Raw genomic sequence first — 16702 nt, 5'->3', positions numbered from 1 at the left:
GGAGTGTGTAAACAGCACCCTTTCTTTGTTACCAAGGAGGAATCGCACGCACAGAGGAAACCAAACAAAAAGAAGGTTCATGTGTATCCGGTTAATTATCCAAAGCTACAGACACTGAGTAGGTTTTGTAGCATGAAAGCTGGTTTCTCATGGTGATGATGTTGATGATGTGTTTGCTCATATTTGCTCTAGAGATGTTCAGATACCGAGCTGTATATTGCATATAAACACCATTCAAATGATTAGGAAATAAATGACTGTATTTGTATTTAAATATTTGGTTGAATTAAATGCCAAAGAGAAAAAAATATGGCATACATAGTTTTAATGATGTAATATGACCTGCTTAGAGCTAGTGTTAGGAACTTCAATTCCCCATCTAGTATCTATTTAATATTCCTGTGAAATTTTCAAACAACTGGATTTATTCAAGTTTCTTGCCAAAACCTACATTTTTCAAGATTACATTTGAACACGTCATGATAGCGTCATAATTGACCTTTTTGCCCATTTTTCCTGAAAAGAGCTTGCATCCTCCGTTAACGTTAGCTGTTAGCTCCGCTATTTAGCCAAGCAGGCCACCGGCTGCTAACCTTAACTAGCTCTCCTCCTGCTGCTTATTTCAACGCAGATGTGTTGTTCACAGTGCATTATCATCATCAGTTTGCACTTGTGCAGTCCGGATCTGGCACGATGTACGGATTGGATAGCCAGTGACGTGTGTTGTTGTTCCTGTGTAGCTTAACTGAGCTGATAAATGATATGACATGACGTGATATCCAATCAGTGCATGCACCCACGTACTCGCTGATATCTGGTCCAGCTCTTTAGGTTGTATCGAAGACCTTTACCCAACGCAACAACTGTCATTTGCTCTCAGAGGAGTGAACGGATAAAACACTTTCTGCCACAAGTCCTACACATTTGACTGGATTCCTGCCAGTTTCCAGAATACGCATGCTTCCCCTCAGCATTACATTGCACACACTGTTAGTTCACAGGCCCACCCCCCTACACTTACTTTTCTCCCGCCGTCATTCAGCCATGCAAGAAAACATGCTAAGCAATCCCCATACTTAGCCCTGAGTTGTTAGAGTTCTCATGTTCAAAGCCCCCACAGAGTCACGTCAGGCCCAGTCATCTGTAGACGTAATCCCATGTTGGGTAACAAAGAGGCTCTGGGCGGGAATACCTCAAACACACACGTCCCTTTATTTTTATATTTGTGAGGACCCTCATTGAAATACTGCTTTCTCAAGCCCCTTATCCTAACCTTGACCATCACGACTAAATGCCTCACCCTGACCGTGACCTAATTCCAACCCAAACATTAAAACAAAGTCTGAACCCTCAAACAGGCCCTCTGAAGGTGTGAGGATCAGCCAAAATGTCTACATTCAAATTGGTCTACATTCAAAGACAGACGTACAAACACTCAAACACACACAGACTGAGGTATAAACACAGACATTGTGACAAATATGGACATCAGAAAGAATTGCGATGAAGAATTAGACCAACACATTTCCTCCTTTTTCTCTTTCCCGAACCTACACACACACACACACACACACACACACACACACACACACTCTCTAAGGATTATAGTGTGGTATGGGCGGGAACCACAAGGATTATTACTGGAAGACAGTTACACAACCAGTACAGGAGTTCAAGAGGCAAAGGGAGTAGAGAATGGATGTAGTCATATTATGCACATACATACTATGCACCCATGTCTGTCTTACACACAGGTTAAAGCTGACAGTCCTGAGCTCCTGTCATTATTACAGTCCGCTAACTCACACACCATTACTCTGCTTTCTTCCTCTCCTTTTATGAAAAAAGTTGGGAGTGTTCAATTTCTTTCTTGGTTTCATCCTGTCAGATGGAAGAGGATAGAGGGTTAAACTCTTGGATGAAGGTCAAACAAGGATTCTTGCATTTGTTTCCGAGGGTAGGCAGCTCCACAGACTGCGTTGCCACGTCTGGTTCTGTGCTGTATCGGGTTTCTAACTCTGCCTGAATTTCGTTTTCCTGTGCGTGTGTGTGTGTGTGTGTGTGTGAGAGCAGGGGGGGAAGGGAGAGCCCCACGTCTTCAAGGAAAAGACCTTCAAGAAGAAGCGGCAGTGCAGCGTGTGCCGCCAGAACGTGGACAACGCCGGCTCCTTCTGCAGAGGTAAATGTTGCTAGCAATGTGTACTTGTTGGTGGTAGAGCAGTTTGGTCACTCGGGACCAAGTGAGTCTGAAACACCAAGAGGAAACGTGCTAAGCGTCATCATGGCAGGCTGCAGGATGTAGGATGTGTCGCGTATGAATGAATGAAGGGCAGCGCACACACCAGCTGTGTCACGTTGCACCCTGTCGATGCCTGTCGCTCATACCGGACTTTGACATTCGGACAAAATACGAGTACGGATGCCAAATCTGGTGAGCGAATGAAACGACTCAATTCAGTCAATTTGACTTTAAATGGACCATAATTTACTAAATTAACATCATGCTGTGTTGAAGAAGACTTGAACATAAACTCATGTTCACAATGTTTGCTGAGGTAGTAAATGAAGTGAAAAGTAGAGTCATTTTCTCAGTCTTTCTTAAAATCAGATTTCTTTTTGTAACCAGAGGAGTCGCCCCCTGATGGCCATTAGAAAGAATGCAGGTTGAAGGCACTCTGAGGTTTCCGCCTGGTTTCTAGAGTTTCATCACGAGTCGACGCAAAGTAGGACAGTTACATATCCTGATGCGTCTATATTGTAAGAGCATATCCAAAAAAAAGGTGTTTTGACACGTCTCATAATCTTGCCGTGTGTTTCTGTTCAGCATGCAGAGATTATGTATTGTATGGTAATACAGCAGGATGATGTCAAGATCTTTACTTGGGTGATCTTTACTCGCTGTAGAATTTGTCATGCAACTAAACAAAGATTGTAGTTGCGTTTCTGACAAATACAAAGCGGGTTGACCTCATTACTTCATATGTAGACTAAACTCATACTATATACTCATTTTGTCGTCTTTCTTTTTTCCCCCTCCCTCCTTCTCTACTCTCACTCCTCTTAGTATGCAAGACAGCCACCCACAGGAAGTGTGAGGCCAAGGTAAGGATCCACCTCACACACACGCTTTCATAGCACGGCCTCAGAATAATCAGTGTATCATCAGTTGTGATACACTCATGGACAGTATTGAATGTGCTGTAATCAGCCGGGACAGAGGATATCATTATTTTTTTATCAACCCAAATTCTTACCTTTATTCTCCACTGAGCAGTTGGTTGTTCCCGTGTGCGCTTTCATCCACTGTCATTTTTATTTATTTGTTTTTCAATATGCGCATTAAAGAAAACGAAGCAGAAACAACGCAACGTTAGAGAGGAAAACGCTGAAATATTGCAAATTTTATGCTTAGCTGTGGTGAAAAAATTGACAGCGACTTAGTGCAATGGAAAAAGGAGACATTCATTTGTATTTGCTTTTGCCTTTTTTTTCCTGTAAACTTGGTTCAAATGTGCTCCACGTTTGGACGGAAAAATGACGACTGTCGAGCTCCGCCAAATGAAATGGATTCAACCTGAGAGATGTCACATGAAACAAGGTCAAAACACTCAAGTAATAAACGGATGAAGAAAAATAGAACATAAATGTGAAAGGCAATGCTACTTGTAAGCCATAGAAGGATTACATCTTTAAATATAGGTCATATAAATAAGCATTGGTGACAGATTTCCGGTAATAATTCCGGTACACTGTAAATTAGATATAATTCCATGAAATCAATACAGCTTGATATTAAGTAAATCAATCAGTATTGATCACTGTAGTATGATAAACTATTTGAAGTCATCAGTTTTGACACAACCTTCTCTGTAGCAGGTTGAATGACCCCACTAATTCAAGGTTAAGGCCAGATGCTGATCCACTAATCTTCCTGGGACAGGCCCTCTGGGAGATAGCCACCCGTGTCAAGGAACAACATGTGAATGTGTTTCTGAGCTGTTTAGTTGATTGTTATGCCAGTGAGGTGTGAAAAATGGCGCACGACAGTGGCCCTACGAGGGGCAGGAGTCTGGACATCTCTGCTCATATGAAGGCCGCTCGGTTCGCATTCCTCAGAAAGAGCTGCGAGCCGCGCTCCGACCCCACGCTGCTGCCCCTGTGAAAGGATCATTGACGGAGGGGGATGGCGCCATGAATAGACAGAGGGATGCAGAGGGGGAGAATGCCAGCCGGGGCCAAAGTGATGAAGAGGGGGGTATAGAGGCTGAGGCAGCGAGCCAGCTGGGCGAAGGAGAGACGGCCAGGGGCGAAGGCATGTGGCAAAGACGGTCCTCATTCCTCGAGCGTCACTCCGTCCTCTCGTCTTCTATTTGAGGAGAGCCGAGCACTGAGGATGAGTTCAGAAACGAAAGCTTTGAAATCACGCTTTTCACGACAACTTGTGATGTATGCTTTTGTCCTTGACTAGGGTTTACAAGTTGGTTTGCTTCTGGGCAAGTTTTTCTTTTGTTTTTGAGTGGCATTATGGGAAATGTGCCTATTTACTAACTTGCAGAGTTACGGTCTGAACACACCGGAAATTTTAATTCTTTCGCCATTAATTTGAACTTTAATATATTTTTTCCAACTATTTCTGTCATAGGTACTCCACACAGAACATGAATATCAGAGGCAGAAAAGCTGAAACAGCAAATTAAGCAAAGAAATGTATCGCTCTACAGAAAGGAGCGGGTTGTTGTTTACTGTGACCGCCTGACGTCTGGTTGTTGACTGGTTGTTAAGACAGTGATTTCCATCGCTGCTGCCCAGGAAGGGAGAGGTCTGATAAGGCAGGCTGCTGTGTCCATCTAAGCTGTTATCTAACATGGCATGTAGGGGGAGATCTGAGGCAGGACAGAGCTGGGACGCCATCAATCTGTTGGGTTTCTAAAAATCGGGATTATTTTGCAACGATGGAGACATTCCTATATGTCAATAGCAGATCCCAGCGGTCTGCCTGCCAAGCTGATTAGCTTTAGACCTCCTTCTCCAGAGAGCATTTTTCTTACATGCCCTTATTAGTTCAAGGTGTTTCCCCTCGCTTGCACCTCATTCACATTTGGCAGTTATTACCAATAACCTTGCGTACGAATCATTCCCCCTTCACCCTCCTCCACGAGCGTATTCACCGTGGAGATCTGTCATCTGTAAACCATCCCGCTCTCCCCAGGCTTCTATTTACATTTCCGCCCGGCATGGGGTTGCCGTAACTTCGGTGACAAATCATTTTAGTACCACACCGTCCGGTACGCCATTAGTGCGTCTGCTCCAGTTCTATGGAAAAACCCCTTCACTTAATTGTGAAACTCCCCTCCTAGAGAGAGAACGATTGGTAATGATGTGAAGTCTATGTTTTCTTCTTCTCTTCTGTCACTGTGTTCCCTGATCTTTGGCCACAACAGCCTCCAGCTGACTCATCTCTGTTCTATTAGAAACACACACACACAGACTCTAGAACAGAAGGTCATCAACAGCTTTACCCCAGCATGTTCTTCTCTCAGATAAACCGTTCCTCCTTATCTTTGATCCCAAGTGGAAAATCTAGTCCGCAAGGACTTGAAGTTTGGGAAAGACATGGGGAGGGGGGGGAGGTGTAACAGTGGGAGGAAGAAGGATTAGAATTAGTGAAATGCAGCCCGTGACGAGTTGACTGGCATGCCGGCCTAATTAGGCAAGAAGAGGCATTTCCGCTGGTCAGGGGGAAAAAGACAGAGAGACCCAGGAGAAATGGTTCACTGAATGACTGCATAGCCGAAAACCGAGGACTCTTATTGGCTGGCTCATGAGTAGACTAGAAATTGACATGGACTCACTCAAAGTATTTGGCGATCGTCTGACCGTTATGCCTAAGCAGACTGCGTGTGACCACTTTGAGTTTCTTTATGAGACGATACCTAAATGACAGAACAAGTTGTTTGCCGCTGATTCCCAAAACGACATGTATGACTGTTGTTTTTAACGTTTGTGAAACGGTCACAGTTTTAAGCACGTGGTTAATGTTGTGGAACAGAACTACTTGGCTAGGTTTAGGCTACAAAACTACTTGGTATGGTTTCTGAAAAGATTGTGGATTGTTTAGTTACGTAACTTTAAATGACTCAACGTGTTGACTTCTGGTTTTACGTGGGACACGAACAGCGGTGTTCTGGGTGAAAGTCCTGTTTGTTTGATGTCCTCTGTTTGTTTGACCCAACCTTCTCCCCACGCAGACTTTTTCGCTCTTCACACTACATCAGCTGACTTCCTCCTTTGCTCCTGTCATAATTACGGAGGCCCCTAGAGGTCGCCATCTAACAACAAACGTAACATTTTTCCGGTGAGACCCGCTTAATCGAATCACCAAGTAATGGCGCTTTGACCAAATTCTTAGTTTGTTTAACATCGCTCATGGTGTTTACTAAGACTGAACAATGAGCAAAATTTCTAATTGCAATTTTCAATATTGCTACTGTAGTATACTGTAAATAGTGATCATTTTCTATGAATGAAACTACAAGCCTACAAAGTATAGTATTAAACAATCTGTGAGTACCTTAGCATTATCACAAACGTATCTTCTATATTCTACATCAACGTATCTTAAGACAACATGTATGATATCTTACAAAAAGTCCCTACGCAAGCCAGCAACACGTGTCAATTTCCACACGTTACATGCTTACGGTCTTTTCAAAATAAAGTTCCGTCTTCACAGGAAACTAACGCTACTCAGTTAGGTTTAGGCAACAAAACTACTTAGTTAGGTTTAGGAAATATCATCGTATGGATTACAATAAATCACGTTAGTGCCGTAACTACATTACGTAAGTTACGTGACAAATAAATAAGCATTGACCCGTTTCACACGGGGAGCGATCAGCGGTCTCCTGGGTGAAAGATAAAGAATCGCTGTTTGTTTGCCTAGTTCTCTGTAGAAAAATGGACCCATTTAGCTCACATTTGCTAAGATGTTACATTCCTGGTGTACTTGACATCAATCAATAAGAATGATATAACAGAATGGTGCGATTTACCATAACCATCGACATTTGTGCGATTCTTCACAAATGCGACTAACAGACTCAAACTCTGACTGACTGACTGATAAACCATCCTACAGATGGTGCATGTTGGCAGAGCCGTGTATCACTGTAATTACAATCCCTGCTTCCCTTCTGCGCATCAGGATCCGCCCTCGTCTCTCGTCCTTATCCGCAGAACACGTACAAAAAAAACATTTGACATGAGACCGAGCTGAGAACTGCTCCTCTTTACAAGAAGAGGATGTCCAATCAAGTACAGCTAGATGGTGCGGAAGTGGGGGAGGATGCAGGGATGAGAGGAAGAGCAACAACTTTTGATGTTTCTCCGACATAAAGGGACAGATGCGGTTTGGAGTCCCGCTCCCTCCTCAGCCCCTCTTTATTTTTAGTAAAGAACATGTAGAGGGCAGCAGCATGGGGGGGGGGGGGGGGGGGTCTGCAGTCTGCTAACTGAACTTACTGTTTCAGCCCCGTTCTGTCTTAGCTGGAGCCATTCCCCATTTATTTATATTTTTCTAACAGAAACAGAAACAAAGGAAGCGATGAGGAGACTGAATGATGGCGGTATTGTCAGAAAAAGACCACTGTGTTTTCCACCCAACGCACAGCTCAAACATCACAGCTGACCCTCACCCGACAGACTTCCTGTCAGATTAGCGTTTAGTGGTTTTCAGTGCCAAGGCTGCAAGTTAAGGTATTGAACCATGCATTGAAACAGTTTACTGTAAGCAACCTTCTGAATCAATTCAATAGGCGGTGGAGGAGGGGGGGATCTGAGTGACATCAATACGTGAGTAATCTCTGGTTGGAGTTTTGTGGCCTTGAGCTCCAGGGCCTCTGGTTTCCCTCCTGCAGGCTCTGCACTTCACCAGATACTCCTGTTAATCAGCGTGAGTCACTCGGGATAACAGGATCCAACTGTATCGCTTTGACATCACAAAGGCCATGACTACAGGAGCCGCCACCTTGTCAGAGACGGCCTTGGTAATTGCCGAGATAGGCCGGCGTGTTTCGAGTTAGAGCCGTGAGCGACGTTGATGAGAGTTAAAACCATAAGCATGACTAAGCTAAGTCCGCCGAGTTGGGACCCGGCCAACATACTAATTGGCTGGTGGCAGTGGTGGGCCGTCAGGGCCAGCAAGGCCTTCTCTGCTGGCCTAAACAGAATCAAAAAGTTAGAGCTATTTTATAATTTCATATTTTTTCTTAAATACACTACATGTATTATAATTTCAAAAAATATTTTTATTTTTAAAAATATCTTATTTTCTCATTGCACAGCTCCTGTCTTCCTCAGTTGCTCTGCTTCCAGTGCAGCTTGTTTTAAGTAGAGCTTTTATCCAATCAGATTTCACCTCTGTGTCTCTAGGTAAGAAGAGAGGCCCGAGGCCTTCAGATTCACAGGTGAATCCCTTTGAAGTTTAAGCGAATGGGGACGATATTGTTGATTGTCATAGTCTTCAACCAATCAGATCTTTAGTTTGACATGTTGGGCGTATTCTTTGACGTGCCAGAGCTGCTAGCTGGCCTACAAGTACGTCAGCATTAACGGGCAGCTCAGTTTTAAGGTGCAGCACTGCAGTGAGGTGCACCGTGTGCTGTGATTGGTCAGTGGGCGAGCACGTGACTATTGTGAAACGAAACTTAAAGTAGCCATCAGAGGCTTAGTCAAATTGAAAGATATGGAAGAAATTAGGACATTTTTCGCATTTGGAGTTTGTCTTTAAGTGAACAGCATTTGGTAAGTCAACTGCGTTTGTTTTTTTACATCTAATATCTGAATAGCCCTCGAGTGTGTAGCAGAATGCGTGTTGCTGCAGGTCTGCTGGATTGATTTGTCATGCTTTGTTGTAATATATGTGACTGGTTCTTGTGAGTTTGTTGTTAATTGTCATTGTGTTAATTATATAGATTTGAACTATATGGATTGTCCGTTAATTACGAAGCATACCGTCATGCACAGAGTTATTGTTTGTTAAGCTAGTTTAGCGTAGCCTCCCAGAAGTGCGGTGCCTCAGCGGTCTTTTTTTTTCTTTTTTTTTTGTTCCGGGTTCAGAGGTCACAAAGTTTGTTGTCTCCTACGTGAGCGCAGTCCACCAAAAACATTATATTACCCACAATTTAAGCTTCTGTATTTTCCAAATGCGCTAGTATTATTCAAACGTATTGTTCGGTTCGTAAGCCTCGTACCGAATGGTTTAATACAAATACGTGTATTGTTACACCCCTAGAAACAAATAACCATAGCTTGCGACATAATGAGATTATTAGGTTTTGTTTCAGCTGCAGGACAGCACTGAAGGCCCAGGTATAAAATGCACGGCCCGCCACTGGCTGGTGGGAACGGCCCTTCATGAATCGGGGGAAGAGACCCATTTGGATGTCTACGTTGCCGGGGACAAATCAACCATTGACGCCCACGCCTCCTGGTGCGGGACACGAGTCACAGATTTTAGCGATAGAAAATGTCTCACTGTCTTTCTAAATTCGACTCCTCGGAAGATGAAAAAACGTAATCACAGGGAGACAATAAAGACGACGGAGCCGGCCTGTTTATGAGCCACAGGCTCCAGCAGAGATCGAAGCAACTGTGCGCAATGTCTGTCTGAATGCGTTTTTTGTGGTAAACACTGAGGCTGCAGAGGAGGGGAAGTTACGCTCTGGGGAATAGCATTCATTCTCTTTAACAGGATAAATGACAGAGACGCAGTTGAGGCGAAGCTCAACCGCGGAGCGAGGGAAGGCCTGATCTGTAATAAAGCCCCGTGTTCGTCGGTGCACAGGAGGCTTTCCCATTGTCAACCTCTCCGACAATCTCAACCCGAACCACTTCCTGCTTTGTTTATTTACCCGCGTTTATTTTCATCCGGCTCAGGGCTTCCAGCCCGTGTTTGGAGGGTAAAGATGGGCGGACTTCTGCATATCTTTAGGAGTATATCTGCGCATGTGTGTAAAGTGTTGACCAAGCTCCATAACAGGGAATTGCGTCCCCCTTGGTCATTAAAAAACTCCACCGCGGGGAACCCACGTGACCTGCGATGTCTTCGGCCTCCCTCTCAGCTGCTCGGAGCAAGAACCGAAACGGCTCCAGACCGAGACTCTTTCCTCCTGGGGGTCAAAGGAAAGTGTGGGAATGAGGGACGAACGAGTGAGAGAGCAGGAAACACGTGCTGAAAAATACAAAGAAGGAAAGAAAACACGGATAACATACAGAGTCCAGAGGATAGAAGTGTTTAACCCAGAGGTGTTGTTTTTGCTCACCCGTGGCCCTTGAAGTCCCCTCGCGCTATAGGCTGGGTGCTTTCCTCCCGAAGCCCACCTTGTCACGATTAAGGGGCGTTAGACATGTGGGGTGCATTTGACGGGTAGTCGTGAAGCCGAGCCAGGTGACTCTGTGCTTGCACGTGTAGCCCACAGGGCAACGTTTAGGTTTTAAGCGACACAGAATGCTACACAGAGTGGAGCAAGAGCAAAGGAAAACCATAAGGGCTTTAGTTAACAGGTGGATATCACACGTGGAAATGTCCAAAAATAGAGCATGTGATTACCAACCTAGTCCAACACACACACACACACACACACACACACACACACACACACACACACACACACACACACACACATTATCATTCCTTGTTATGTATTTTCCTCCTGTTTAAAATGATTTGAATTGGTTCAGACCACTTTTTTCTTTACATGCATTCCTTTTACCGTTCACCTGTTTGGAATTCGAGCTATTACAGGAAACAGGTGTAAGACAGTGAGACATACCATATTGCTCAAACTCATGACCAGCTTGAGCAATATAGCCTTGAAGGCACAGGGCTCTGTTTCGGTATGTGGTTAGCTTCTTCGGTACATTAACCCGGAATTAGCATGTCGGTAATCGGTGAATGTTTTAGGGTTGTCTGTCCGTCCAGTCCATTCTTCTGAAAGCGATATCACAGGAACACCTGGGCGGCATTTCTTCAACTTCCATCCCCCTGGATTTGATGGTGAAAAGGTCAAAGGTCACTGCGCTCTCACAAAACATGTTTATTGGCCATAATGCAAGAATTCACCTGCTAATTACGACAATTTCACACAAATGTCTGACAGGATAAAATGATCACGTGATGAATGTACGCCGGCTGGCCTTAAACAATGAAGTTCCCCTAATGTTTGCGTCGGGAACGAGAGCGATGTGTGAAGTGCAGAAGTCAGACATGAGGAGAGCAAATGGCTCGAAATCGATTAGAGGAGAAAAGAAAAAGGGAAGGGAGTGTTGAGATCAAGAGGAGGGAAAGGGGAGAGGATGAAGAAAGGAAGAGAGAGGATGAGAAAAAAAGAGATGGGGGGGGAAAGAAAGATAGAGGTGAAAAGAGAGGGCAAAAAATGAAAGGGGGGAAACAGAAAGTACACGATTTGGAAGAGCTGAAGTTGCAGAAACACAACATCGCAAAAGCCCAAGCAAAGAGGGACTGAACAGGGATGCCCATGACTGTGGACAGCGTATTCTAGGAACGAAGGTAGTGACACTTCTACAGTGTGAAATTTGAATTTCAAGCAGGTCTTAACAGAAACATTTTTAGTAGTGACTTTAAAATGAAAATTGAGATGTTCTAATCCGGGAATTGAATAATATCAAACTGCAACTTCCCCAATGGAAGCATTAAAATGAATAACATAGTAAATATATGTTATTCTTCACACATGTACACTGAATCGCTCTCAAACTGGCGGGCCCCTTCCAAACGCACCCGTTTCTCACACTAATAACATACCAAGGCTGCTACCTCACCCCCTAGTTATCCCTCCCAGAGCCCACAGCTCTTAAGCCATGCGTTGAGAGCAGAGAGCTGTGCATTATCCATTAGCCATGCTGCTTCTGACTTTGATGGATCAAAGAGCGTGTCAAAGAGCTGGAGCAGCCAGAGCCGCTGTGGCAGAGCGAAAATAAACGTGACACGGAGGAAGAGGACAGAGGGCTGGTCGGACGGACATGAGGAAGGAAGAGGGCAGGGAAAGGGATGGAGGAAGGAGGGGGGGGGGGGGCTGCTCCAGTGTTTACTTTTCTATTTGTTAAGAACATTTTAGACATGTAACGGGCAGTTTGAATCCGGAGCAAGTCAGAACAAGCTAGGCGTGGGTCTTTTGTCTTTTTCAAGGGTATTTGGTTTCAAACCTGTGTGATCTCCTAGTTTCAACAAAGATGCAAGAACAACAGTGGAGGTTCAAAAAGGGAGGCGCAGGGAACGAGCTTGTCAAGGTGAAGACAAATGGGAAGGTGTTTGTTGGAAAATCAATTAGAGGAGAAAAGAAAGGGGGGAGGAAGTGTTGAGATCGAGGGAAGGGAAAGTGGAGAGGATGAACAAAGGAGGAGAGAGGAAGGCTAGGAGAAATTGGAGAGAGAATGAAAAGATAGAGGGAAAGAAAAAATGGCAGGAAAAGAGAGAAAATGAAACTACAAGATTTTGAAGAGCTGAAGTTGCAGAAACACGACAGAGCAAAAAGCCCAAGCAAAGAGGGATGTGAACAGGGATGAAAACTGGAGCTGGACGAGTTGAGATGGGTGGAGGTCTGTTAGCAGGAAGTTTGTGCGTAAGCGTTGGCCCAGGGAGATGGAATCTGTCTCGGTGTGTTTGCTCTGGCTTAGCGACCGCCCCTCAGCTGGCCCCTTCACTGGGTGCGGGGAGAGAGGGATGAACAGAGGAACGAATGGAGGAGAGGAGGGAGACATTAGAACGAGATATAGCAACCCAGGTGTCGCCTGATTCACGCTGTAATCAGAAATAAAAGCAGTTAAGGGTTTAAAACTCTTGTCATAACAAGTTTAAATTTGAAGTGATGTGAACTACTTCCAGGATTAAGGAGAAACTGGAACCAGTAGATGATTCCAGAAGGTTTTTATTTGTCTCGCGAGGAGTTTAAATGCTGATTTGCTTGGAATTTTCCAACAATACCACCAGATTTCATCATGACTTTTGCGCCGTGGCTTTCATCGAATGTCTGGCAAAGCGGGAAATGATGCGTTCGCTGACCCGGTGACGTGCAGTACTCGCCGAACCTCTCCGATTTCTGAGGACTTTCCCAATTTACATCGTCCTCGCTTGGTAGAAAAATACTCATAGAACAATACATTTCACCATCGTCATGGCTTTCTGAGGCCCTAGAGTACACATCCATTTCTGATTGATAACGTGATGCCGTGCTCTGGGAGACGAAGAAATGTTGAACTGTCATCACATTCTGCACTCCAAACGTTTTTTTATGCCACACAGCTGTTCTAAAAAACTTGCTCTTTGAGGTCAGACCGTCCCGCAGTTGCGCAAAAGTGTCAATGAGTTCTGGAGAAGGCGCCTGTGTTTTAGTAAATGCAGGCACACACAAACAAACAAGCAAATACATTGAAAAAAATCTCAGGATCCCACGGGAATTCATGCCGGGAAAGGGGAATATTCAACCCTGCATCCAACTGTGGACATGTGTTATGCAAAATACCAGTGCTGCTATCTGTAAAGAGACATTTGACCGGGACAGGAAGTAGGGTAATTGCTTGCTTATGATGGCAGTTGGATGTTTAGTTTACAAGAATGACAGGAGCAGGGCACAGCATGCAAAGAGCCCAGAAATCAAGCCCGGCCCTGCGGTATCTAAAGAACACAGACCCGATGGAAAAGCACATTTGTGTCATGTCATGGCAGATGAGTTTCACATGTCGCTGCAGAGTCAAGCCCACTGTGCTATCTAAACACAATGCATTGTTTCACATGCTCTGATTTAAGAAAGAAAGAAAGTGAATAGAATGAAACTGATCTGCATCAGCCAGAGGGAACTAAGAAATTAGAGCCCGGCCCGGCTCCAAACTATCTGGTTGTGAATTTGGTTCAAGCAGGGAATTAAAAAGAAAGAATAATAACCACAACACAGGATACGATTTGAGATTCAATTCCTGACAGAGATGGAAAAAAAACATTAATTCTGCGAGTGAGTCACACAGGAACATTGTCCAACTAGTTGTTTGATGGCCGGACCTGAACCCTGTTTCCTGCGACTTCTGTCAAAACGAGACGAGTCTGGATTTAGCTCATTATCTGTTCCTCTGGCTTCCTGTTGATGTCTGTAGCTACGTACGAGCATCGGTAGGAGACTGGGCTAGATTGCTTGAGAAAGACTGAAGAAAGAAAGATTAACTGTACAACACACACACACACACACACTGTGGTGACACACCCGCAGGTTCAGGGCCTGTGCAACTTCCCCTTTGTGCACAATGAGATATACACAAGCCCTTGCCCTTTTCCTGTATCCAAATAAACAGTCCAAAAAAGGGCTATGTTGCGGGAACACTGCTTTGTGTGTGTGTGTGTGTGTGTGTGTGTGTGTGTGTGTGTGTGTGTGTGTGTGTGTGTGTGTGTGTGTGTGTGTGTGTGTGTGTGTGTGTGTGTGTGTGTGTGTGCGTGTGTGTGTGTGTTACGTAAGCATGACTGCGGCCCTTCATTAGGGCTGCTGTTCGGCTCCTGCTTCTTTTGGTCACAGTTCACTAACCTGTCGGCCCATAACAGACATGGGAGTTGGACTCTGTGTTTCTGTTCCGGTGCTCCTCCAGCTGTGTATTTGGCCTCAGTATGCTTTACATTTTACAGACATGCCCTCAAACATCAGCTGCACTTGTATTTAACCGGCTCTTAAGTGCGTCTAAGTAGCTTTACAGACAGTGTTTGGGTTCCGTTCACCGTCATGTAGCTCTTAAAAATGTCGTGTATGCCCTCCCACAGCCTGGCCTCAACAAGTTGCACTGCTGAGCTGTAAGTGGTGAAATACTATCTTGATCTTAGATTGGGCAGCGTTCCCGGTGGCGGTTGACAAATTGAGATACAATGTAAAAATGACAGGATTCTTTTTGTTTGGTGTAATTACATGTTAATACAGAGACAGTTACTGTCTATTGTCTATTGTAAATTATTTATTTCTTCCCTAGGTTTGGTCCCCTGCCTTGCTTGAGCGACAAAAGTTATGGCTTTAAAATTTTTGTTTGACATTTTAAGAAATATCCATTTAATTCCTTGCCAAATGTTGAATGAGAGGATTGATACCACTCTCCTGTCAGTCAGTTAGGCTAAATATGGTGTGAGGAGACAGTTAGCTTAGCTAAGCACAAAGACTAGAAGGGAGAAACGGCAAGCCTGGCTCTGTCTGCTTTGAAGTTAAAAATAATACACCTACCAACACCTATAACATTTACACATTATGTCTCTTTTTGTTAAATCCTGTACAAAAAAAGGAACATAAAAACAGTAAGTTGGAGTTTAGGTGCTGGAACTTTATTTTCGTAGCCAGTCTAGCTAAGCTAGTAAAGTTAACGTTACAAGCTAACATTGCAGGAAGCTAACATTACTGTGAGGCAGTTGCATTTTTACCATTTTTATTTTAAAGTGCTCTCTCACTGAAACGCTTCAGTTTCATAATTATCCGTTCGGCACGAACTGCTAATATTTCGTTAGCAAAGCGAACAGCATAGCCTAATTGAGTGAGGCTAACCGTCTCCTGGCTCCGGCATCATATTCAGTGGAGATATGAATATTCTCATCAACTCTAAGCAAGAAAGTGAATAAGCATATTTCCCTACTCCTATAACATGAGCTTTAAGTTTTATTTGTGGATTTTTCCATCTTAATTTTTTTGTCTGAGGAAGCATTTGCTCTTCATCATCTACCAACTCTGACTCATTCCCTCTGCATTCACATGTGTCTGTCTGTCTCTGTGTGTTCCAGGTGACCTCGGCGTGCATCCCGGTCCCTGCCAATGATCTGGTGAGTTTCCTTTTCATTTCCTCAATAGCATTCTGTTTACAACGACGAGTTTTCCCTCTTCGTCTGGTCTTATTTCAAGGTATGGCTTCACAAAAACCACGAATGGTTTCCTCCGGCTGAATTCCTTTTGGGAAGCCGAGCCCTCAACGTAGTTGGAACTCGGGTTCATTCCTGGAGCACTGGAGGATTCCTGTCTCGAAAAAAGAAAAAGAAAATTGTTGATGTTGCTACAGGAAGTAGTAATGTTTATCCATTAGAGAGTCTGTTTGTTTAATTAACTCTCCTTTCCTTCCTCTGATGCCCCCCTCTTTTTCGCTCCCTTCTCTCCTCTTTTCTTCCTCTCTCTCAACTCCGTTCAACCTCCTCCTTTTGCCCTACTTCCTTCCCACCATCCTCCTCTTTCTCTTCTCCCTCGTCCTGTCACCGCTCCTTCCACGCATCCAGCAGCGTAGAGGGACCGCTCCGTCCCGACACATCCAGCACCTGGTGAGCACACCTCCCATTCTATCCCTTGTCCTCCTAACCCGCACACTTTTTTCTCTGCATCTTCCCTTTTTCTTCCCCCCAGTGTCATGCTATCCATCTTGAAAAATGTTCAAACCTGTCAGAGAAAAACCCATTTGTGGCTTCATTGAATTTGATTTAACACATAGACCTGCTCAATTTGCTGAAATAATTAATAGGAAAGTGTCCGACACGTTTGTTCTGAGGGTTGCGCTCGAGTTAAAGTCACTCAAGTCAAAAGGTGATGTTGAATGTGCTCAGCAGATTTGATGGCAATCTGCCGACTAGATGACGAGACATGTTAGAGCTGATATCTTAGGCAAGAGGAAATGTTGCATCCTTGTG

General features: G+C 44.4%; 1 protein-coding gene across 4 annotated transcripts in view; it reads left to right on the top strand.

Moving 5' to 3' along the window:
- tns2a (tensin 2a) overlaps positions 1–16702 on the top strand; it is a gene marked incomplete at its 5' end in the record, with an annotated part of 54502 nt that overhangs the window by 19036 nt on the left and 18764 nt on the right. For 3 of the 4 annotated variants that reach the window (XR_013767410.1, XR_013767411.1, XM_079174363.1), the window contains one exon: positions 16285–16339. Coding sequence is in view for 1 of the 4 variants with exons in the window: in XM_079174364.1 (XP_079030490.1) it covers positions 2074–2179; positions 3065–3102; positions 15815–15853; positions 16298–16339 (225 nt within the window). Of the gene's footprint in view, positions 1–2073; positions 2180–3064; positions 3103–15814; positions 15854–16284; positions 16340–16702 lie in introns of those variants that run through there. The other variant, XM_079174364.1, reaches the window with a different exon arrangement.

Source organism: Pholis gunnellus (assembly GCF_910591455.1).
Source record: "Pholis gunnellus genome assembly, chromosome: 2".
Taxonomy (NCBI): Eukaryota; Metazoa; Chordata; class Actinopteri; order Perciformes; family Pholidae; genus Pholis; species Pholis gunnellus.
The sequence above is the reverse complement of the archived record's forward strand: the minus strand, read 5'-3'. Positions and strand labels throughout refer to the sequence as shown.